The sequence below is a fragment of the Oryctolagus cuniculus genome, chromosome X, assembly GCF_964237555.1.
Source record: "Oryctolagus cuniculus chromosome X, mOryCun1.1, whole genome shotgun sequence".
In the NCBI taxonomy this organism is placed as follows: domain Eukaryota; kingdom Metazoa; phylum Chordata; class Mammalia; order Lagomorpha; family Leporidae; genus Oryctolagus; species Oryctolagus cuniculus.
Genome location: NC_091453.1, coordinates 114,904,287 through 114,926,258, shown reverse-complemented (window position 1 = coordinate 114,926,258; position 21,972 = coordinate 114,904,287). Strand labels below are relative to the sequence as shown.

The window sequence follows — 21,972 nt, the reverse complement described above, 5'->3', positions numbered from 1 at the left end:
AGAAAGGTCTTCCTTTTGCCGTTGGTTCACCCTCCAATGGCCGCCGAGGCCAGTGCGCTGCGGCCGGCGCACCGCGCTGATCCAAAGCCAGGAGCCAGGTACTTATCCTGGTCTCCCGTGGGGTGCAGGGCCCAAGTACTTGGGCCATCCTCCACTGCACTCCCTGGCCACAGCAGAGAGCTGGCCTGGAAGAGGGGCAACCGGGAAAGAATCCGGCGCCCCGACCAGGACTAGAACCTGGTGTGCCGGCGCTGCTAGGCAGAGGATTAGCCTAGTTAACCTCGGCGCCTGCAGGAATGGACATTTTGATTATACTGATTTTTCCAATCCAAGAGCATGGAAGATTTTTCCATTTTTTTTTTTTTTTGGTATCCTCTTCTATTTCTTTCGTTAAGATTTTGTAATTCTCATCGTAGAGTTCTTTAACGTTTTTGGTTAAGTTTATTCCAAGGTATTTGATTGTTTTTGTAGCTACTGTGAATGGGATTGATCTTAGAAGTTGCTTCTCAGCCGTGGCATTGGCTGTGTATACAAAGGCTGTTGATTTTTGTGAAATAGAACCCCAATAAACATGATCAAAAGAGATCCTCACAACGACATGTTGTATTCCAATGCACCACAGTGAAACAGAAAGAAAAGATCCTAAAATGTGCAAGAGAGAAACGTCAGATTACTCTCAGAGGATCTCCAATCAGACTCACAGCAGACTTCTCATCAGTAACCCTAAAGGCTAGGACGGAATGGAGGGACATAGCCCAAGTACTAAGAGAAAAAAACTGCCAGCCCAGAATGTTATATCCTGCAAAGCTCTCATTTGTGAATGAAAGTGAAATAAAGAACTTTCATAGCAAACAGAAATTGAAAGAATTTGTCACCAATTGTCCAGCCCTGCAAAAGATGCTTAAAGATGTGTTGCACACAGAAACACAGAAACACGGCCATCAATATGAAAGAAGGTAAAGAAGAAATCCTCCCAGTAAAAGATCACAGGAAGTTCAAAGCATATATTAGAAATATCTTTGGGAAAATGGCAGGGCAAAGTTACTACTTATCAATAGTCACATTGAATGTTAATGGCCTCAACTCTCCAGTTCAAAGACACAGACTGGCTGAAGGGATTAAGGTACAAAACCCATCTATTTGTTGCTTACAAAAAACACATCTTTCCAACAAAGAAGCATGCAGTCTGAAAGTGAAAGGTTAGAAAAAGATATTCCATGCCAACAGAAACCAAAAAAGAGCTGGTGTAGCCATCTTAATATCAGACAAAATAAACTTTAAAACAAAAACTATTAAGACAGACAAAGAGGGGCACTATATAATGATTAAGGGATCAATTCAACATGAAGATGTAACTATTATAAATATATATGCTCCTAATTACAGGGCACCAGTTTATGTAAAAAATATGTTAAGGGACTTAAAGGGAGACTTAGACTCCAATACAATAGTATTGGGGGACTTCAATACTCCACTCTCAGAAATACACAGATCAACCAGACAGAAGATCAGCAAGAAAACAGAAGATTTAATCGACACTACAGCCCAAATGGATCTAACAGATATCTACAGAACTTTTCATCCTGCACTTAGAGAATACACATTCTTCTCAGCAGTGCATGGAACCTTCTCTAGGATTGACCACATACTAGGCCATAAAGCAAGTCTCAGCAAATTCAAAAGAGTTAGAATCACACCATGCAGCTTCTCAGACCACAGTGGAGTGAAGCTGGAAATTAGCAATTCAGGAATCCCTAGAGCATATGCAAACACATGGAGTCTGAACAACATGCTACTGAATGAACACTGGGTCATAGAAGAAATCAAAAGAGAAATCGAAAACTTTCTGGAAGTAAATGAGGATAACAACACAACATATCAAAACTTACAGGATACAGCAAAAACATTAAGAGGAAAGTTTATAGCAATAGGTGCCTACATCAAGAAATTGGAAAGGCACCAGATAAATGAGCTTTCAATGCATCTCAAGGAACTAGAAAAACTGCAACAAACCAGACCCAAAACTCGTAGGAGAAGAGAAATAATTAAAATTAGAGAAGCAATCAACAGGATTGAATCCAAAAAGCATTACAGAAGATCAGCCAAATAAAGAGCTGTTGTTTTGAAAAAAATAAAGAAAAATTGACACACCATTGGCCCAAATAACTAAAAAAAGAAGAGAAAAGACCCAAATCAATAAAATCAGAGATGAAAAAGGAAACGTAACAACAGACACTACAGAAATAAAAAGAATCATCAGAAATTACTACAAGGACTTGTATGCCAGCAAACAGGGAAACCTATCAGAAATGGATAGATTCCTGGACACTTACAACCTACCTAAATTGAACCATGAAGACATAAAAAACATAAACAGACCCACAACTGAGACAGAAATTGAATTAGTAATAAAGGCCCTCCCAACAAAGAAAAGCCCAGGACCAGATGGATTCGCTGCTGAATTCTATCAGACATTAAAAGAACTAACTCCAATTCTTCTCAAACTACTCAGAACAATCAAAAAAGAGGGAATCCTCCCAAATTCTTTCTGTGAAGCCAGCATCACCTTGATCCCTAAGCCTGAAAAAGATGCAACATTGAAAAAAAATTACAAACCAATATTCCTAATGAACATAGACACAAAAATCCTCAATAAAATCCTGGCTAATAGAATGCAACAACATATCAGAAAGATCATCCACCCAGACCAAGTGGAATTTATCCCTGGTATGCAGGGATGGTTCAGCGTTCACAAATCACTCAATGTGATACACCACATTAACAAACTGCAGAAGAAAAACCATATGATTTTCTCAATAGATGCATGGAAAGCATTCTATAAAATTCAACATTCTTTCATGATAAAAACTCTAAGCAAATTGGGTATAGAAGGAACATTCCTCAATACAATCAAAGCAATTTGTGAAAAACCCACGGCCAGCATCCTATTGAATGGGGAAATGTTGGAAGCATCTCCACTGAGATCTGGTACCAGACAGTGATGCCCACTCTCACCACTGCTATTCAATATAGTACTGGAAGTTTTAGCCAGAGCCATTAGGCAAGAAAAATAAATTAAAGGGATACAAATTGGGAAGGAAGAAGTCAAACTATTCCTCTTTGCAGATGATATGATTCTTTATTTAGGGGATCCAAAGAACTCTACTAAGAGACTATTGGAACTCATAGAAGAGTTTGGCAAAGTAGCAGGGTATGAAATCAATGCACAAAAATCAACAGCCTTTGTATACACAGGTTTTTTGTATTTTTATGCTTGCATCTTATTGAGGTTCTTTGTTTTGTGGGTTTATAGTTTTTACTACATTTGGAAAAATTTCAACCATTATTTCTTCAGATCTTGGTTCTGAGTCCCTACTTCTTTCTGGGATGTCCATTATGCATATTTAGGCCATTAGGCATTGCCCCCGCAGCTATTACTCTACTCATTTAGTCTACCATTTTCCTGTTTCAATTTGTACATTTCCTGGTGCAGTATCTTTAAGTTCACTGATATTTTCTTCTGTAGTGTCTGGCATACTAATAATGACATCAAGTGTACTTTTTATATCTGACACTATGTTTTTTGATCTCTAAAAATAAGACTTGAGTCTTCTTTATATCTTCCATTAATTTCTTCAACATGTCTATAGTTTTGTCTACCTTCTTGAATATTGTGAAGTATGCTTTTGAAAAAGTCATTTTGATGTCCATATCTACCAATCCTATCATCTGTGTGTTTCTATTTAAGAATTTTTCTCATTACAGGTTTTATTTACCTGCTTTGCATGTCTTATAATATTTTATTGGATTTCAGACTTTGCAAACTTTATCTTATCGGATACTAGATATTTCTGGACTCATTTAAATATTGTTGAACCTCAGTGTAATTTGTAGTACAGTCACTTCAAAATAATTTGATTCTTTCAAAGCTGTCTTTCAAGCTTTGCTATATGGGACCAGAGCAAACTGACTATTGAGAAACAGGTATTCCCAACCTTGTGTAAGCTCTAGAAACCACTCCGCCTACTCCTTTTGAGTGGTTCTTTCCACCAGCTTGTATAGTTTCCTCATGTGCATACACTAATATTCATCAAAAGACTTGAATGTACTGCTTGTTTTCCAACATCTGACAAACATTATTTTATATATTTTCCCACTTTTTTGGTTGTTCAAGGTAGAAGAGTAAATCTAATCTCAGTTACTCTTTCATTGGCAGAAGCAGATTTCATATTTTGGTTTTTTAATATTTGGATCAGATTAGCTTTGGGAGTTTTAATAACACCCCAGCTAGAAAGTAGATTGAATCATCGAATCATTATATTCTTAGACTTGTATCTATGAACTACACTGAATCTGTTCATTGTATTAATATCACATTAACATAAGAATTGATGAGAATCATGTTGTAGTAATTATCATACATTTGCTATGATCCTGAGAATCTAACGTATTAATAAATTCCTTTAAAAATGTTCTCTCAAAGAATTTTTAAATGATTTTTTAATCTTTAAAAGAAAATAGATAGAATCAAAGGTAATAAACTGAGAAGATCCTTAGAAATTACCAAACACCTCACCACTACCATCCATTCATTTGGTGGATTACAGAAGTGAGATCACAAGAGAGGAAGTTACATGGTAAATTAGCCACTGAATTAAGACTAGAAATCTATACTTTATGTGTCTGTATGGGTGCAAACCATTGAAATCTTTACTTAGTAAATACTAAGTAGATCTTCTGTAAAAAAAAAAAAGACTAGAAATCAAGTCTCTGCTCTTCATTTTTAATAAATTTAATTATCTTCCATTGATTTTTCTCTTACAAATAAATTTATTTGAGTAGACATAGCTTTGAAATCCAGACCTTCTGTACTGCCCAAGCTCACAAATGAGCAATATTAGCTCACACCCAGGTCGTTCTTGGTTTAATTTGAGTTTTGCAAACACAACCCCTAAAGGTTAATCTAAAGTGAATACTACCAGAGTAACAACACTGAGAAATTTAAAACACTCCATGGGTAGGTACTCCAGAACAAAAGCACATATTTTTCCCCACTGACTTAGTATGAACTTGCTAATCAGAAAGGGGTGTGACTTAGAATTTAGAGTGGCTGATTTAGTCATTTCAGCATCTTTGAGAACTATCAGCCCTACAAAAAGAAACCATTACCATTGCAACTGTATTTGTCTTCACACAATTCAAGCAATTCCTGGGCCCTTTCATCTGAATTCAAATTTTTTTTCTGGATTGAGTATCCAAGTTCTCTTCCTTGAAGCAGCCTAGGAAATGTTCCTGTTTTGGAGCCAGTTAGAACAGGTTTAGGTTCTAACTCTCAGCTCCAACACTTACTTGCTGTATAACTACGGATAGGTTACTAACCTCTCTTTAAGGACAGGGATGGTACTGTCTTGCATCAATGGTAAAGCACATTTTTTTCTCTTATTTTAGCACATTTGAAATCAAAATGTGCATTGCTAGCAGCGATATAATGGGTAAATTTTTAGTTTTTTTTAAATGGTATATATGTTGTTTTAGATTCAAAAAGTTCGGTATTAATCTCCAGCTTTCAGAGTTTTGTCAAGGATGAACGCAATAAAATAAGCATAGTTCTTGACACATGGTAGGCACTCAAAGACTACAACCAATACCTGAATGAACATTGGGCCCTCCAACTTCCCTCATTTGGCTGTTGATGCATCAATTGGGGTAGTTGGTATGACAAGGTAAGTCAGGTTGGCACACTGTTGACTGATGTTGCAACCTGTCATTAGGTCCTAGGACACTTTCTTAACCTCGTGCCCTGGGCCGTTAATATTAGCATCACATTCTTCCTCTGCTGCTACTGAATTATGAAGGTATGGAAATGGTTTAGGGGCCTGGCACTGTGGCGTAGCAGGTAAAGTCACCACCTGCAGTGCCAGCATCCCATATGGGCACCAGTTCAAGTCCTGGCTGATCCATTTCCTATCCAGCTCTCTGCTATACTCTGGGAAAGCAATAGAAGATGGTTCAATTCTTGGGAGACCCAGAAGAGGCTCCTGGCTACTTGTTTCAGATCGACGCAGCTGTGGCCGTTACAGCCATATGGGGAGTGAACCAGCACATGGAAGACCTCTCTCTCTCTCTCTCTCTCTCCCCGCCATCCCTCCCTCCCTCCCTCCATCTGCCTCTATGTAAATCTTCATTTCAAATAAATTAATTAGTTTTTTTTAAAGTGAACTAGGTGATCTTTTGAGCCATCATCCCAAATTTTCCCTGTCTCATCCTAAAGAGCTTCCCCAAAATCTAATAAGGCTCATCAGCTGAAGGGCATTTCCAAGACCCACAGAATCAGAGCCTGCAGAGCTAGAAGAGAAATCCATATTCTCCCAAATTCTACCCCCTCCCCAATACATCCAGTCTAGCTGATACCTGGATGTTTTTGAAATTCAACAACTTCTTATCGAGCTAGTGGATCCAAAAGGCTTTCATAGAACAGGTCATCAAAGAAGGAGGTACCTTTCTCTGAAGGGAGGAGAGAACTTCCATTCTGACTACGACCTTGTCTAAATATGATCAGAGTCAGTGAACTCAAAAGGCTTCCATAGCCTTGGCAACTCATGACAAGAGCCTAGGATGATTACTGATGCCATAAACAAGAGTGTCAATTTGTTAAGTCAACAACAGGAGTCACTGTGCACTTACTCCTCATGTAGGATCTCTGTCCTTAATGTGCTGTACATTGTGATTTAATGCTATAACTAGTACTCAGACAGTATTTTTCACTTTGTGTTTCTATGTGGGTGCAAACTGTTGAAATCTTTACTAATATATGCTAAACTGATCTGTATATAAAGAGAATTGAAAATGAATCTTGATATGAATGGAAGGGGAGAGGGAGCGGGAAAGGGGAGGGTTGCGGGTGGGAGGGACGTTATGGGGGGGAAGCCATTGTAATCCATAAGCTGTACTTTGGAAATTTATATTCATTAAATAAAAGTTAAAAATTAAAAAAAAAGGCTTCCATAGCCGAGGCAGCTCTTGTCAAGAGCCTTAGGAGATTACTGATGTCATACATAAGAGTGGTAATTGTTAAATAAACAAGAGTCACTGTGCACTAACTTCCCACACAGGATCTCTGTCCCCAAAGAGTTGTACCATGAAACTTAATAGTAAAATTTGTTCTCAAGAATCACTTCCATGTAGTATATTAAAAGGAAGATATTATTATGTCTCATAAGTAATAGTTATGTCTAAGAACTCACAAAAGTTGTACCTTCCTTGGATTCTTCTTCAAAGACAAATAAGTTGCTAAAAAGAAAAAAAGGGGAACAAGGAAGGGAAAAGAGGAAAGGGGGGAAGCAAAATCACCTTCATGAAGCAATAACATAGATCAGCCCTTGTATAGACTGTTGAGAAACACTTCTCTTAGTTTTCTTTACTCCATTCATTCTTTTTCTTCTTCTTTTTCTTTCTTTCTTTTTATTTTTCTTTCTAGTATAAAACAGAAGAGGGAGCAGGAACAGGGAATGAGAACGGGTGGGAGGGTGGGTATGGTGGGAAGAATTACTATGTACATATGTTGTATTTATGAGATACATACAAAATAAAAATAAATTTTAAAAATTCAAGGACTTCAACTCTGGAGGAAGAGAGGAAACAAACTCTTGATGGTTAACCACCTTCAAACATATCCCTGTACAGAATAATGACACCAACTTACTTCCCCATGCTTCTTTGGCTTTTGTTACTGTCGCCTGCATATAGCTTGGTCTCACTTGCATGGACCTTATCTCATCCAGGCTCTTGCACTCCCCATCAACCCTCCTAGTGCCTAGGTGTACAGTTGCACTCTCCATGAGTCCAAGCCTCTGAGGCACTCACTTTTAATACATTCCCAGAGGTGTTCTCCCTGTCCTGCACTAGATCCCAGTGGTCCAAGGCACTCTGAGAACCACATTGAAAAGTCAGGAAAGACTGGCCTCTTCTAGCAACTCAACTGCCTCCCAAGTGATAGTAAAACAATCAAGTGTTAACAAAGAGCTGCTTGGAAGTACATGCCACCCAGAATTCTGCATCGTGAGCAGCATGAGGCTAGGAATTAATAATTGTGAACAATTATCACAGAAACTCTCCAGGAAAAACGATCAAGTTTTTAGCATTCAACCTTGGGAAGATAAAAATCGGACTTAGCAGAGAAAGACAAATTATCTAAGAGCTAATGCAGGACTTGAAAACCAAAGAGCATCATGAGGGTTGATTATACCATCTGCCTTGTCTCTCTATCCCAAAAAAAGGCAGTGGGGAGGGGACACCATTTCCATCCAGTCCATCAACCAAGTCAGAATCTTATGCTCATCCTAGATCTCCCCAACACCTCCTGGTCCTTATTCCTCTCCATTGTCAATTTTGCCTCCCTGTGGGTCTCTGCTCAGACTCTGTGTGACCTGTTGAGATCCTCTTTGTATGTCCTGCCAGTCACCTTTCTGCTCTTCCTCCATCCAACAACCCACCTACCCTTGTTCTAGCCCTGCTTCTAAAAATCATAAACCTCATCATATTTGCCCTACTTAAAAACTATCAATAAGCAAGAATTGCAAAATTTTTATTGTTAACCTTGGGTGATAGGAACCTGGAAGGGTATTTTATTACTCTCATTACATTTGTGCATTTTTGAAATTGCTCATAGTAAAACAAATCTTCAACAGATATACAGGGATATCAAGATACAGTATCAAGTCCCCAGACTGGCATTCAAGTCCCCTCAGGATCTGCCCCTACCCAGTTTGAAAATCTCACCTCTTTGCACTTTCTACGCTGCAGGCTCTATAGTTCCCCAACCTTGGACTCAGCTCTTTCCTGCAAACCTATCTTTGCCCATGCATCTTCTTCTTACAGAACACCCTTCTCCTGCCTTCCTGCCTAAAAATCCTTCCTCATCCCTTGGAAACCCAATGCAAATGACCTTGATCTGGTATATTTTGCTACCTTCAGAGGAGTGGAGTGCCTTATGAACAAGGCCCTCTCTGACCTCATATATAGCAAGCCCCCGATGTGTGTTTGGGAGAGACAGGAATGTCTTAGTTAATAGAACAGGTGCAATATTTACTTGAACTTGGATAAATAATCTGTCTTTGCTTTGCTTCTGCTTCTATAAAATGAAGATAATAGCAGCACTTATCTCACAAGGCTTGGGTAATGATTCTCCTGTTTTCTCTGTGTAAACAGCTTAACACAATACTTGGAAAAGAGAGAGACAGAAACAGAGGCAGAGACAGGGAGAGAGAGAGACATGTAGAGAGAGAACAGAAGCTGACTATACAGGCAGACTTCAATCAAATAACACAGAGCATAATTATGCAGCTCATTTTAGATGAAACGCTCCCAAAACCCACAGGAAAGACAGTGCTGTTAAGCTCTTCCCAGAAGTTGAAGTAATTCGTGGAAAATCGTTGATATCAAAATCACGATTCTTCTCTGGGGCCCAAGAACAGCTTATAACTTGGGATGTCTTCAGAGGTCAAGGCCTGAGTCCTGGGCCCTCCTCTTTGAAAGGATGTGCAGATATGTGTCAGAGACGTCGCTCAAAATCTAAGGCCTAAGAGGGCACGAGATGTGCACGAAAATCAGCCCTGATGCCAATCTCCAAATGTGTGAACTCCTGGCACCCGGGATGGGATGCAGGCGGAGAACATCTGAGTGGGGTTGGATGCAGCGCCCCCCGCCCACCAGCCTAGCTCCTCTGGGCGCCCGCAGCCTCGTGCGTCACCAGCGCGGGCGGGGGCAGAGGGGAGGGAGGTGCCGCAAGGTGAGGGCACCGCGCTGCCTTAAGACGCCGCGCGCCCCCGCCGCCACTCAGAGCTTGCAGCGCGGCGCGCCGGCCAGACGTGTGGGCACAGGCGTGGTGCCCCGCTCTCGCCACGTCCGCTGCCCGGTGCGAGCCCGCAGCAACCGGCACCCTGAGAGGCTGCCGGCACTAGCGCAGAGAGTCCGGAGGGACCCAGAACGCAGCACCTGCCGCGCGAGGGCTTCAGCAGCAACAGGTAAGCGACCGGGCTCTCCACCAGGAGCAGTGGTTGCCAGCGCCCAGCGGGGCCCTGACGTCCGGGTCGCCCCTTCTGCAGCTGCCCGACGGCGGCTGAGCGACTTGGCACTGGAGCCGGCGCTGAGGCCCCTTCTCGCCCTGTCCTGGCCTTCCTGTCGACCTTGTATTTTCCCTTGCACTTTGGCTCATGCTTTCTCCCCTTTCTCTTCTCTTGGGTTTTGATCATCTTACTCTTTCCTTTTCTGTCTCTATTTCTCAGGCTTGCTATTCGTTGTTTTCTGTCTCTCTCATTGTGTCTCCTCCTTCTCTTTCTGCCTCTCATTCTCTAGCACTCTCAGTCTGTCTCTCTCTCTCTCTCTCTCTCTTCCTCCCCCTCCCCCATACCCATCGCTCATTCTTTCTGTCTCTGCTTCTCAGTCTTCCTCACCATGGCCTTGTTAGACCCCACCACCACCCGGCAACCTTCTGCCGGTCTCTCTGAGCCTCCGGCTCCTGCCGCCGCTGTCAGTGGGCTGACCGGGGAACGCAGGGAGGATGTCGAGTTGCAGGCGGTTAAAAGCACGCCAGAGCATCCTCCCCGCATTCTCCGCCTGCTGCGGCGCTCCTGACAAACAGGCGTTTTATCCGCCACAGCCCGCGGTGGCCACGGCGGCAGCTGCTTTCTCTGGCAAAATAAAGTCCACAGAGAGACAGAGATCCAAAAGAGACAAGAGATCCAGCCAGAGGAAACCCGAGGTAAGGAACCCTCAGAGAAAGATGGAGAGAGGTAGAGATGCATAAACAAAGATACGGGGAGAGTTCAGCAAGGGTGTCAGGTGATAAGAATGAGACGCAGAGAAATCAAGTAGAGAGCGCTTGCACCAAAGACATGGCTTGAGAAACAGAGAGACAGAGACAGTCGGGTAGACAAGGAAGGGAAGGAGAGAAGCATGAACGGTGAAACAGACAACTTAGACACAGAAAGAACTCATGGAAAAGACAGGGAGTGACACAGAGACCAGAGAATCTGAGACACACAGAGGAAATGTGCACGTGCTGTGAGAGATGGAAGGAGACGGAGAACCCGAAGGAGACATGGAAACAAGAGCATCGGAGAGACAGAGAGACACACACAGCGAGGGACCACTGCACAGGTGTGCTAGGGACCCACTGAGATGGACTGTTGGGGAAACCGACTGAGAGAAATGAAGAGATGAGCGCACTGGGGAAAGACGGAAAAGCAAGTGACATAAACGGCGACAAGTAGAGACACAGAGAGACAAGAGCATATCAGAAAGAGATAGAGATACGGATAGGACTGCGAGAAAGATGGGAGGAGGTGGGAGGAAGGAGGGTCACACGCGCGCGCACTCACACACACACAGAGAGAAAGAGGGAGGGAGGGAGGGGGGAGAGAGAGAGAGTGTGTGCAAGGAGGAGATGCGAGTGACAGAGTCAGGAAAGAGAACGACCAGGCAGCGAGAGGCAGCGGGCACGTGCTATCGAGAGACTAAGAAACAGACATACCACAGAGACAAGGAAGAGGCGGTGTCAGCGGAAACGGTGAGACGCATGCATGTACTTTTCGAGAGAGCGAAAAAGTGCGCTCGCGACAGACTCGAAGACAGGTACAGGGGACTACCGTAAACACTCAGCGGCACACGGCGCATGCGCCAGCGCTAGCGAACGCGCGCTACCTGGAGAGACCAAAATTCTGAGACCCAGAGACAGCGTTCGAGATGCGCATAGAGGATGGGCGCGTGCCCGCGGGAGAGACAGACGAAAAGAAATTTAGAGACCAGGAGAGAGACAGACCCAGAGGGCCAGAGAATGAGCCAAAGAAATTACGCAGACTATGGGGGGCGGGCAGACGCCTAGGAACGCTCCGGACCAGGGCGGCTGGGGATTGGGGGGTGGGGGGTTGCAGCGCCTCCTCTGAGCAGGAGGCTTCTCCACTCACCCAAAGGCTAACCGCTCCCCCCCCCCCTTCCCCCGCTTGTTTCTTTCATCCCCAGAACAGGCACTCAGTGTGGTCAGTGCAGTTCTCTGCTGCCCCGCCGGTGCCCGCCCTGAGCCTGCACCCTGTCTCACGTTAGCCCGCTGTCGCCATGACATCCACCTGTACCAACAACACGGGCGAAACCAACAGCAGCCACACGTGCATGCCCCTCTCCAAAATGCCCATCAGCCTAGCTCACGGCATCATTCGCTCCAGCGTGCTGCTTATCTTCCTCACTGCCTCGTTCATCGGCAATGTAGTGCTGGCACTTGTGCTGCAGCGCAAGCCGCAGCTGCTGCAGGTGACCAACCGCTTCATCTTTAACCTCCTTGTCACTGACTTGCTGCAGATTTCTCTCGTGGCCCCCTGGGTGGTGGCTACCTCCGTGCCTCTCTTCTGGCCTCTCAATAGCCACTTCTGCACTGCCCTCGTTAGCCTCACCCACCTGTTCGCCTTTGCCAGCGTCAACACCATTGTCGTGGTGTCGGTGGATCGCTACCTGTCCATCATCCACCCTCTTTCCTACCCGTCCAAGATGACCCAGCGCCGCGGTTACATGCTTCTCTACGGAACCTGGATTGTGGCCATCCTGCAAAGCACACCCCCACTATACGGCTGGGGCCAGGCTGCCTTTGATGAGCGCAATGCTCTTTGCTCCATGATCTGGGGGGCCAGCCCCAGCTACATGATTGTCAGCGTGGTGTCCTTCATCATCGTTCCACTGATTGTCATGATTGCTTGCTACTCTGTGGTGTTTGGTGCAGCCCGGCGTCAGCATGCTCTGCTGTACAACATCAAGAGTCACAGTTTGGAGGTGCGGGTCAAGGACTGTGTGCAGAATGAGAACGAAGAAGGGGTGGAGAAGTCTGAGTTCCAGGGTGAGAGGCATTTTCACCACCAAGATGAAGGTGAGGCCAAGGCCAAGCACGGCAGCATGGAGACCGAAGAGGGTAGCATAGAAACCAAGCACTGCAGCATGAGGGCCAAGGAAGGAAACACGGAGACCAATAAGAGTAGCTTGGAGGCCAGTGAGGGCAGCATGGAGGGTCAGGAAGGTGGCAGTGAAGTTGAGGTGAGCAGCACTAAAGCAGACAAGGGCTGCACAGAGGTCAGCCAGTGCAACATTGACTTGGGTGAAGATGACATGGACTTTGGTGAAGACGGCATCAATTTTGGTGAGGCTGATGTTGAGGCAGTGAATATTCCAGAGAGCCTCCCACCCAGCCGTCGAAACAGCAACAATGACCCTCCTCTGCCCAGGTGCTACGAATGCAAAGCTGCTAAAGTGATCTTCCTCATCATTTTCTCCTACGTGCTATCCCTAGGGCCTTACTGCTTTCTAGCAGTCCTGGCTGTGTGGGTGGATGTCCAAACCCAGGTACCACAGTGGGTGATCACCATAATAATCTGGCTTTTCTTCCTGCAGTGCTGCATCCACCCTTACATCTATGGCTACATGCACAAAACCATCAAGAAGGAAATCCAAGATATGCTAAAGAAATTCTTCTGCAAGGAAGAGCCCCCAAAAGAAGACAGCCACCCAGATCTGCCTGGAACTGAAGCTGGCACAGAGGGTGGAACTGAAGGCAAGGTTGTCACTTCCCATGATTCTACTATCTTGCCTTGAGCAAACCTTGAACTGTTCACAATACAGAAAACACAAGCAGCTTTCTTTTCAATGAATTACCCACAATCCTATTAATGCCAACCCATACCATTCTAGGCAAAGATGTTGTGCACACATCGTTTTCACCAGAAGGTAGATAAGTACATGTAGGAAGTAGGAACTTGCATCTTCCCTTAAGGGTATGCCCTTGAAAACGTGGACTTGAATTTCTTACTGAAATTTTCCCCTAAAAAATTATTAGGCTCTAAATTTCTTCAAGCAACAAGGGCTAGCCATTTTGGATCTATGCTTGGTATTCTGTCTGTCTCCCCAGGGCTATATCGTGCCTGCTTTAATTCTTAGGGAAAGGGAAGATGATGTTTGTGAACTTATGGACTTTTGGGCCCTCAGGTTGGCCGCTCAAGGGCCAGGGCCACAGTTCAAGTTCAACTGAGAGAAGAGCAATGGATCAAGTCATTCGTGGAGTCCAAGAAGCAGAACCTGACAGACTGATCAATGCAGGAGCCAAATTCTAAACTGAGAAGCCCTACAATGTGATGCAGAGACTATTGTGCAAACTGAAGCAAATGAGTGTTGTGCAGTTAGAATACAAAGAAAGTTTCTTGATCCCCTAAAGGGATCCAGAATAGTAAAAGGGCATTTATGGAATGGGAAGCCAGCCCAAGGGAGAAAATACAGAAATAACATATATCCATGGGGCTAAATTGTTGATTTCTTTTTCCTATGAAGTAATGGGTTTATGCATGAGCTGGGACTCAAGTCACTCCATACAAATGGAAAAATTGCCAATTAACACTAAATTATGTTCTAGCTCCTATCTAAATAATAGTGGGACAGAAATTGTGCCACTGTTTTACAATTTCCTCTTTGTGACTGAATTGAGATGCTCTAACAATCCTCCAGATCTCTGCCAATCGCTTGTGCTTTGCTTTGTTCAAATAGGCCTTTCTGGTAAAACAGTATTTCCAGAAGAAAAAGGAATTCAACTAAGAGCAGCCAAAGCCCTACAAAATTCACACTGCCAATCAAGAGTATTGTGCCAATCAGAAATCTTTTTTGTGTCTGTGAGGATCAAGTAAGGTACCATGAGCACTTTCTGTCCTCCAGGCTCACCCACAGAGATCCTTTCCACCTCTGGCACTCTCTTAAGCTATTAAAGCTCTCTGTAGATGTGGGAGAGAAATATAAAAGAGTCAGAAATGACAGATAGGATGGTTTCACAATACCTGGAAAACATCTGATCTATTCCAAACAATTCTAAAGTCAAAGCATTCAGGTCAGACATGTCTTAATTATTGCTGTTAAAATGTATTGCTTTGAGGAAACCTTTACAATATCTAATGATCCCTAGTGTCAACACCAAGGAAGATTTTTCAAATCCCAGGACCTAAAATCACTCTAAGCAGGGATAGATCTGTGTATTCCTGGGGGCACAGGCTACATCTACAGAATGAAACAACATGGATCCAACAAACAGTCAAGTCTGTTTCTACTCCTCCTGCAATTTTCCAGTAACTGCCAGTTCATGCAGAAATCCACTGTGACTAGGGGTGGAGTGGGGGAGGGGGAGTGTTGAGTTGAAAAAATGGTTAATGAGGCCACTCTAGGTAAAGATGGTCATATTTGAAGTTTAGCCTCATTCTTGTACAATTACCAGGTCTTTGTTAGAGCTCAAATTTCATTCATATATATATACATATACATATACATATATATATGCCCAGCTCATTTCTATTTTTGTCTATCCCTCATCACAGATTCCAACATGAACTTCTCAAGGGGGAGAGATAAATAGCAATTATATTGGGTCTGTAAATAAGTCTGTATGGGAATTTGGGATAGCCATATTCAGAATTTAGGAAAGAAGAACCAAATAATATGGAGCTGACCTGCCAAATCAAGATGTCTGTGAAAACCTTTACAAGTACAACTCCATTAATTTGGAACTTGTGTTAATTCAGAAAAGGCGTGGGGGTTGAAGTTTGCTTTCACACTATTATTTTTCTATGAGAATGTACAAAGCAAATTAATTGTCCTAAATGTATTATACCGATATATTGCCAAGCTTTTATGTTGATCTGTCCTTAAAGGATATCTGGATGAAGAAATGTGATCAGTCTTTTTGTTATGAGATGGGTATTGCCTTGCAGGTTCTTCGTGGTTGAAGATTTCAAAGTAGCTACTTCATGCTGTTTGAGTAGAAGTGCTTGTCTGGGGTAGAAAACAGGATTTCAAACAGAAGTCTCTCCATACATTTTGTTGAAACTGAACTTCTTGTTTTATTTTTAAAGCTCAACCCCTTCAAAGTGTGTCAGAGAAAATTGTTTGCCAAAATCTCAAATCAGAATGGAACCAGAACCTGTACGAGTGTGGTAAGTCCATTTCACAGCACACCCAAACATTGTGCCGGGTACCAAAACTCACCAGTTTCCTTCTTAAAGTTCCTCTTTCCCTTATTTTATTTAATCATCCATTATTTTGGCAAATCTGATTCTTCAAACATTAAGACCTTTAGAAAATAGGAAAGTGGAAAAGAGGACCTTTTAATTGAGGGCATTCTGCTTTGAGGACATTTTCTCCTTAATGACTATGGCCTCTGGTTATCCTGGAGATAGCTGTTGCTTCAGATTTTGGGCTATTTTGAATACAGCACTATCGACTTAATGAGGTTTTACTGCACATACTGTTTTTGCTATTTGAAAATCTGAAAGTACTCAAAAAAATCATCAGTACCTTCACAGATTCTCATGTGCAATAGCTTTTCCTAAATGTTTTTAAAGGATGTATTATTTAGCCAAGGCCACTTCATGTGTGCAGTAAAAAATCCCATTAAAGTGCGAGGTCCAAACAAGCCAGATTTTGAAAAGGTGTTATTTTAAGTTTAACGATTTCTTTATTTAAGAATAATAGAGCATCTAGTTTGCCAAGGAGTCACAGGTGCTTTAACCAGCACACTAATTTCAATAAGCATGGGACGGCTTAATAAAGAGCAAGCCCTAGGCTTCTGTGACTTCTCTTATGCCAAGGTCCATCTTCTCTAGGATACCACAAGCGCCAGCTGCTGCGTACGAAGTCCTCTGCACTCCGAGCTCCCTGCCTACCTCTTGCCATCAGACCCACTGTCTTCCCCTGCCTCACTCCTCTTCCCACTGTTGTGTTGGCCCTTCAGGATACCCTGTGCTTACAGTTCTGTGTGCTTACCCCCTCCCCATCCATCCCTTTCAAACCTAGAGCTAATAGATTCACAGGGACCTGGGGGCAAAAGGAAACAGGGAAGGAGAGAAGTGAACCATAGAATTGATCAGCAATTAAAGGGATTTTTCTGTCTCCTTTCCAACTGCAATCAAAGATAACAGGATACCTACTTCAAATTCTACAGGCAAGGTAAAGTGCCATTTTATGATTTTGGAGGAGGTAGGCACCTCATTTCTAACCAAAAATCATCTGACAGAATACATCTTTGGGAACACATTCAATTCTGTAGATAATTTCCAATGATTTCAGAAAAAAAAAAAACACTAAAAAAACTTTCACATATGAAATTATAAGGTGCCTAATATTGCCTTATCTTATACATAATGAGCCAATGACACTAGGTTGAAGTTATTTAACAAGAAATCTTTTGTACTACCAGAAGAATAATTTACAAGCTGAAACTAGGCTTTCTTTCTTAACTACCAAAAAGCTCTTAAAAGTATCTGAAACACACCTTTTGGAAGAGAAAAATAATTATGCATCATCTGGTAATTTAAACTCTTTAAGATAAAATTCTCAGGGGGTATTGGGGTGAAACAAAAAGTATCAATTTAAACCACTGAACTGTATTTTTCTCTTATACCCACCCTCCCCCATATTTTGAGAGAGAAAAAAATCAACCTCTTAATGTCTTTTCTGTTGTATTCCTCTTTAAGACAAACCCGATGCTGTCAAGAGAGATTGCTCAAAGGAAAATGTCTTTTCCTTCTGGAGCAGATAAAAGATTAGAGGAACAGTTGGCTACTAGCCAGGTACCAGATAAGGAGAGAAAATTTGGTCAGTCATGCCTTTTAACCTTCTCCCTCCTTATCTCTGTCTCTCTCTTATTTTCTGTGATCTGGACCAGCGCTCTTGGCCTTTCAATGCCCCTCCAAGCTTAGACATGAGGAGGCAGAAGCAATGAGCTAGAAACAGTAGCCTAAAGCCCCAAAAGAAGAGAAACCCTTGTCATAAATTCTTTCTGATTATGTACAATCTCTTCCTCTATGGCAAATGCTCAGCCTGCTTACAGCAGTCTTCTGTTGTAAGTGACAAAACTGACTGGAGGAAGAAATGAGAAAGCTCAAATCCACTGAATTTGGCCTCTGTCTGCCAGGTCACTGGCAAGTTTACTGCACTTTGGTAAGTAAAGAATACTCAAAGTAAATGAAGGTTTCCAATCGGAGTCAGGTGTTTCCATCATTGCCACCCAAAGCCTCTGTATCTCAGAGAACACACACCAAATCACAAGAACTTGTACACTCACCGGAGATTTGCTTTGTCTGGGATTGTATTTCATTTGTTCTAAAATATAGACAGAAACAAGATTGCTTTTAGTTTGGTGCTTCAAACTTGAGTGGACTTTCCCCCATCTTCACCTGTGTTATAACTTTGATGTTAAAAATTTGATATTTAAGTCTTGTTTCAGTGGTGTGTTCCTTTTTGTAGTAATTTTCCTAAATGTAAGCTGTAACTGTATATAAAATATGTGTTCTTGGAGATAAGGTGCTAGATATTAGACTGTATATGTGTTCCTAGATATTATCATCCTCAAAAAGTGGTAGTCTATACATGTAAAATTAGTTTATAAAATGCATGCGAAATTTTAAGTGTGACCCACACTCCAGTCAATTTCTGAAGTAGAACATAGTACATTTGTTCTGTAAATTATATTTTTGAAGTGTATACTACAGGATCTATAAAGTGGCTTCAACATGGGGTGGCAGGAAGTGGTGCCTTTCATTCTTTAAATCCTTGGTACAATATATGGCAGGTGAGCACTTATTCTGATATAACTGATCATTAATTTGAGCTAATTCTACTGGCTGAAGTCCTGGCTGGTGGTTCTCCACAACACATTTGGCACTAGTATGCATGTTTTCCATTAACTAAACATAAAGAATGCAAAATCAAAGAAGACAATCCTGTCTCCCATTAAAAAACAAGCACCCCAGGATAGGCTGTTGGAGTCCTGTTTGCAGAATGAAATGAATACTGCTATCTCAAGACCCAACCAGTAACCAGTACTTAACCATGAACTGACAGGATTTGCATTTAGCAGATCCATATTGCAACCCTCCCTGCCCTCCTGGTGCAGTGCCAAAACCCAGAAAAATACTGCTCTGGGTGTTTTTGTCCAATTGGTTGCTTGTCTGAGGCTTAAGCTGCAGCATGAATGTGTAAATAGATAAAGAGGTAGTGGGACTCCTCTGGGGGGGTTGTAGCCAAGGTGATTAAGAAGTATAATTGTATATCAATGATATTTGCATCAGAGAAGAAAAGATGTGATTGTATTATATTTAAAGAACCAAAATATTACACTAGAAATATATAGACATATGTATGTACACCCTCATTCAGTCACTTCTAAAACTGCCTTTAATACCAAATTTTATGTACTGCTTTGAGACTGAAAGCAATAGGAAAAAATGCATTCAGTCAATAAACAGTTCTCTTTAATATTTTAAGCTTTGAATTGAAAAGTTTCCTTTTCCTTTTAAAACAGGCTTTGTAATTTAAAAGTGCCTTTTCAAAGGATTGTCAAAGAGCAATCCGGGGAGCCATGTTCCCATTGGCACAACTTACCTTCAGGTGCACAAAGGGAGTGGGTTTTATCCTCCTCCCCTCAGCAAGAAGAGAAACTCCCTCTCACCCCAGTCGAATTCATGAATCAATACTGTTACATGGGCCAACTGGCCCAGAGACTCTGCCCAAGGCATTGGTTTTATATATTGGTTGGCTTTAATGGGATCCTATCTAAAGTAGTTACAACACATTTTTTTTTTTTGGACAGGAATAACAGACTCATGCTTGGGGAACACAGAGAGATTGATGTTTGTGGTTTAACTAAATATTACTAAGTGATGTTTGTGTTTCTTTAATAGGTGCTGTTAATCTGTCCTTGATATATTCTTCTGAAATATACTAAATAAAGTCTAATTTTATGTGTGAATCTGGTCATTATGTTGATTTCCTTGAGAAAACAGTGATGGAGAAAGAAGGAAGAAAGGGAATATCATGTTCTCAGAACTGTTTCTATGTACTATATTGAACCCATGGAAGACTAAAAATATAAAATTAAAAAAAAAATTGAGGGAGACGTGATTAGGTATTCATCCCTTCTTTTGCCTGAATGGAGTAGAGAGGGGCCAAACAACTCACTGAATTACATGATAGAAGGAACTGTGCAAGCTCCAATATTTCACATACCAATATTCTAATATGAGGAATATGCAGTGAGATGGAGGGGGCAGTCATCAGCAAAGGCTAGCTGGAAGAGGAGCATTTGCTTGGTCCTCTATGAATGAAAAGGATTTCAAAGTGAGAGGGGAGTCGTCACAGAGGAAACATGAGGCCAGATAGTTTGTGGGGTTCTCAAATGCCAAGCTTCCTTCCAAAAGCAGTGGGATTTGAGCAGGAGTGTGGTGAAAATAGCCTTTGCTTTTACGAAACAGTACTGCCAAGCACCCAGGTTACCTCTACTGGGTTCCAACCTCTACTAACCCAGGATACTTCCCTCAGCACTATTCAGCCTAGCTCAACCTAGCTCCCTACAACCACCTCAGGTCAGCCCCAACTTATCAGGCTTCATAGACCAGGAGGGCAGGAGACTGGTCCCTCAAGTCCCAGTTTCTGAAAAATACTTATACCTCTAATGCAGCCATTACATATAAAACCACAGTATACAGATGAGATGAGCAAGTAAGTCTAAAACTTAAGAACTCTTAGTTCCTCTTGAACCAAAGTACTTGACCTACTAGTGGTTTCTCTTCCAATACTCTTATAGATAGTGGTGTAAGGAAGTACACGCCTCACATGCTTCCAAAGTGGTATTTCAGGGCCCACATGTAGAGACTTGGGGAGCTATTCACACCCATTTTAATCAAAATAAAGTGCTATTTTCCATTTCTCCAAAATCAACCTAAACAGACTTCTACACTATTTCAAAATGTTCAAACATGGCTGCCATGAAACCTGCATATGGTTACCTTCACATTAATATGGGAATACCATTTAGCAATGATTTTATTTCCTGCTACAGAAATAAATTTGCATTTCTAGCAAACTACTACCATCAATGCAAATAAAGGCCCTCGGGAGCTCAGATAAACGTATCATGCTGCCAACCTGGTGAAAAAAGAGTTCCCTTAAGCTCAATATACCACTATTTAGTTCAGAGTATTTAGGAGAAAATGGAATGGGTGCCAGTGAGCCTCACAAAAGCAGTTTCTCCTCTCAGGCAGAGCTAAAGACCCACCTTAGATTATAAAATCCAATGGGAAAAGGTTTAAAGGACCTGCAACTCTCAAGTCAAGTGATAACGCTGTATCTTCTGTACCATTCCCATGCTTATCACTGTGTTTTAGGCCCCGGGTACATTTGCTATCAGCCATAGTCCTGGTCCTTCCAATATAGACAAGGTGTACTAGTGGCAAATTATTATTTTCCTCTTTCATGGAGCAACTATTTAACTCCTACTCCCCTCTCTTACTCCCTCACTTAAATGTGACCCTCTGACCCATCCCTCCTCATTCCAATCTTCCCTCCAAGGGCCACACAATTTCTTGATCCCTGCACACACAATGAAGTACTCTTTAACTTTAGGATGTTTTTTAAAATGCTCATGAATGGGCCGGCGCGGCTCACTAGGCTAATCCTCCACCTAGTGGCGCCGGCACACCGGGTTCTAGTCCCGGTTGGGGCGCCAGATTCTGTCCCGGTTGCCCCTCTTCCAGGCCAGCTCTCTTCTGTGGCCAGGGAGTGCAGTGGAGGATGGCCCAAGTGCTTGGGCCCTGCACCCCATGGGAGACCAGGAAAAGCACCTGGCTCCTGGCTCCTGCCATCAGATCAGCGCGGTGCGCCGGCCGCAGCACGCTGGCCGCGGCGGCCATTGGAGGGTGAACCAAAGGCAAAGGAAGACCTTTCTCTCTGTCTCTCTCTCTCACTGTCCACTCTGCCTGTCAAAAAATAAATAAATAAATAAAATGCTCATGAATTACAGGTCATCAAAGAAGGAGGTACCTTTCTCTGAAGGGAGGAGAGAACTTCCACTCTAAATATGATCAGAGTCGGCAAACTCAGAAGGCCTCCATAGCCTTGGCAACTCAT

At 42.6% G+C, this 21,972-nt stretch overlaps 1 protein-coding gene across 1 annotated transcript; it reads left to right on the top strand.

Moving 5' to 3' along the window:
* Positions 1-9,822: 9,822 nt before the first annotated feature.
* GPR101 (G protein-coupled receptor 101) lies at positions 9,823-19,808 on the top strand. Its single transcript, XM_070066509.1, has 2 exons — positions 9,823-10,022; positions 12,019-19,808. The coding sequence occupies exon 2, from the start codon at positions 12,112-12,114 to the stop codon at positions 13,627-13,629; it is 1,518 nt and encodes a 505-aa protein (XP_069922610.1). The 5' UTR covers positions 9,823-10,022; positions 12,019-12,111; the 3' UTR covers positions 13,630-19,808.
* Positions 19,809-21,972: the final 2,164 nt, after the last annotated feature.

Excerpts from the sequence above, each read along its gene's own strand:
- GPR101 (XM_070066509.1), top strand. The coding sequence starts at position 12,112 with ATGACATCCACCTGTACCAACAACACGGGCGAAACCAACAGCAGCCAC.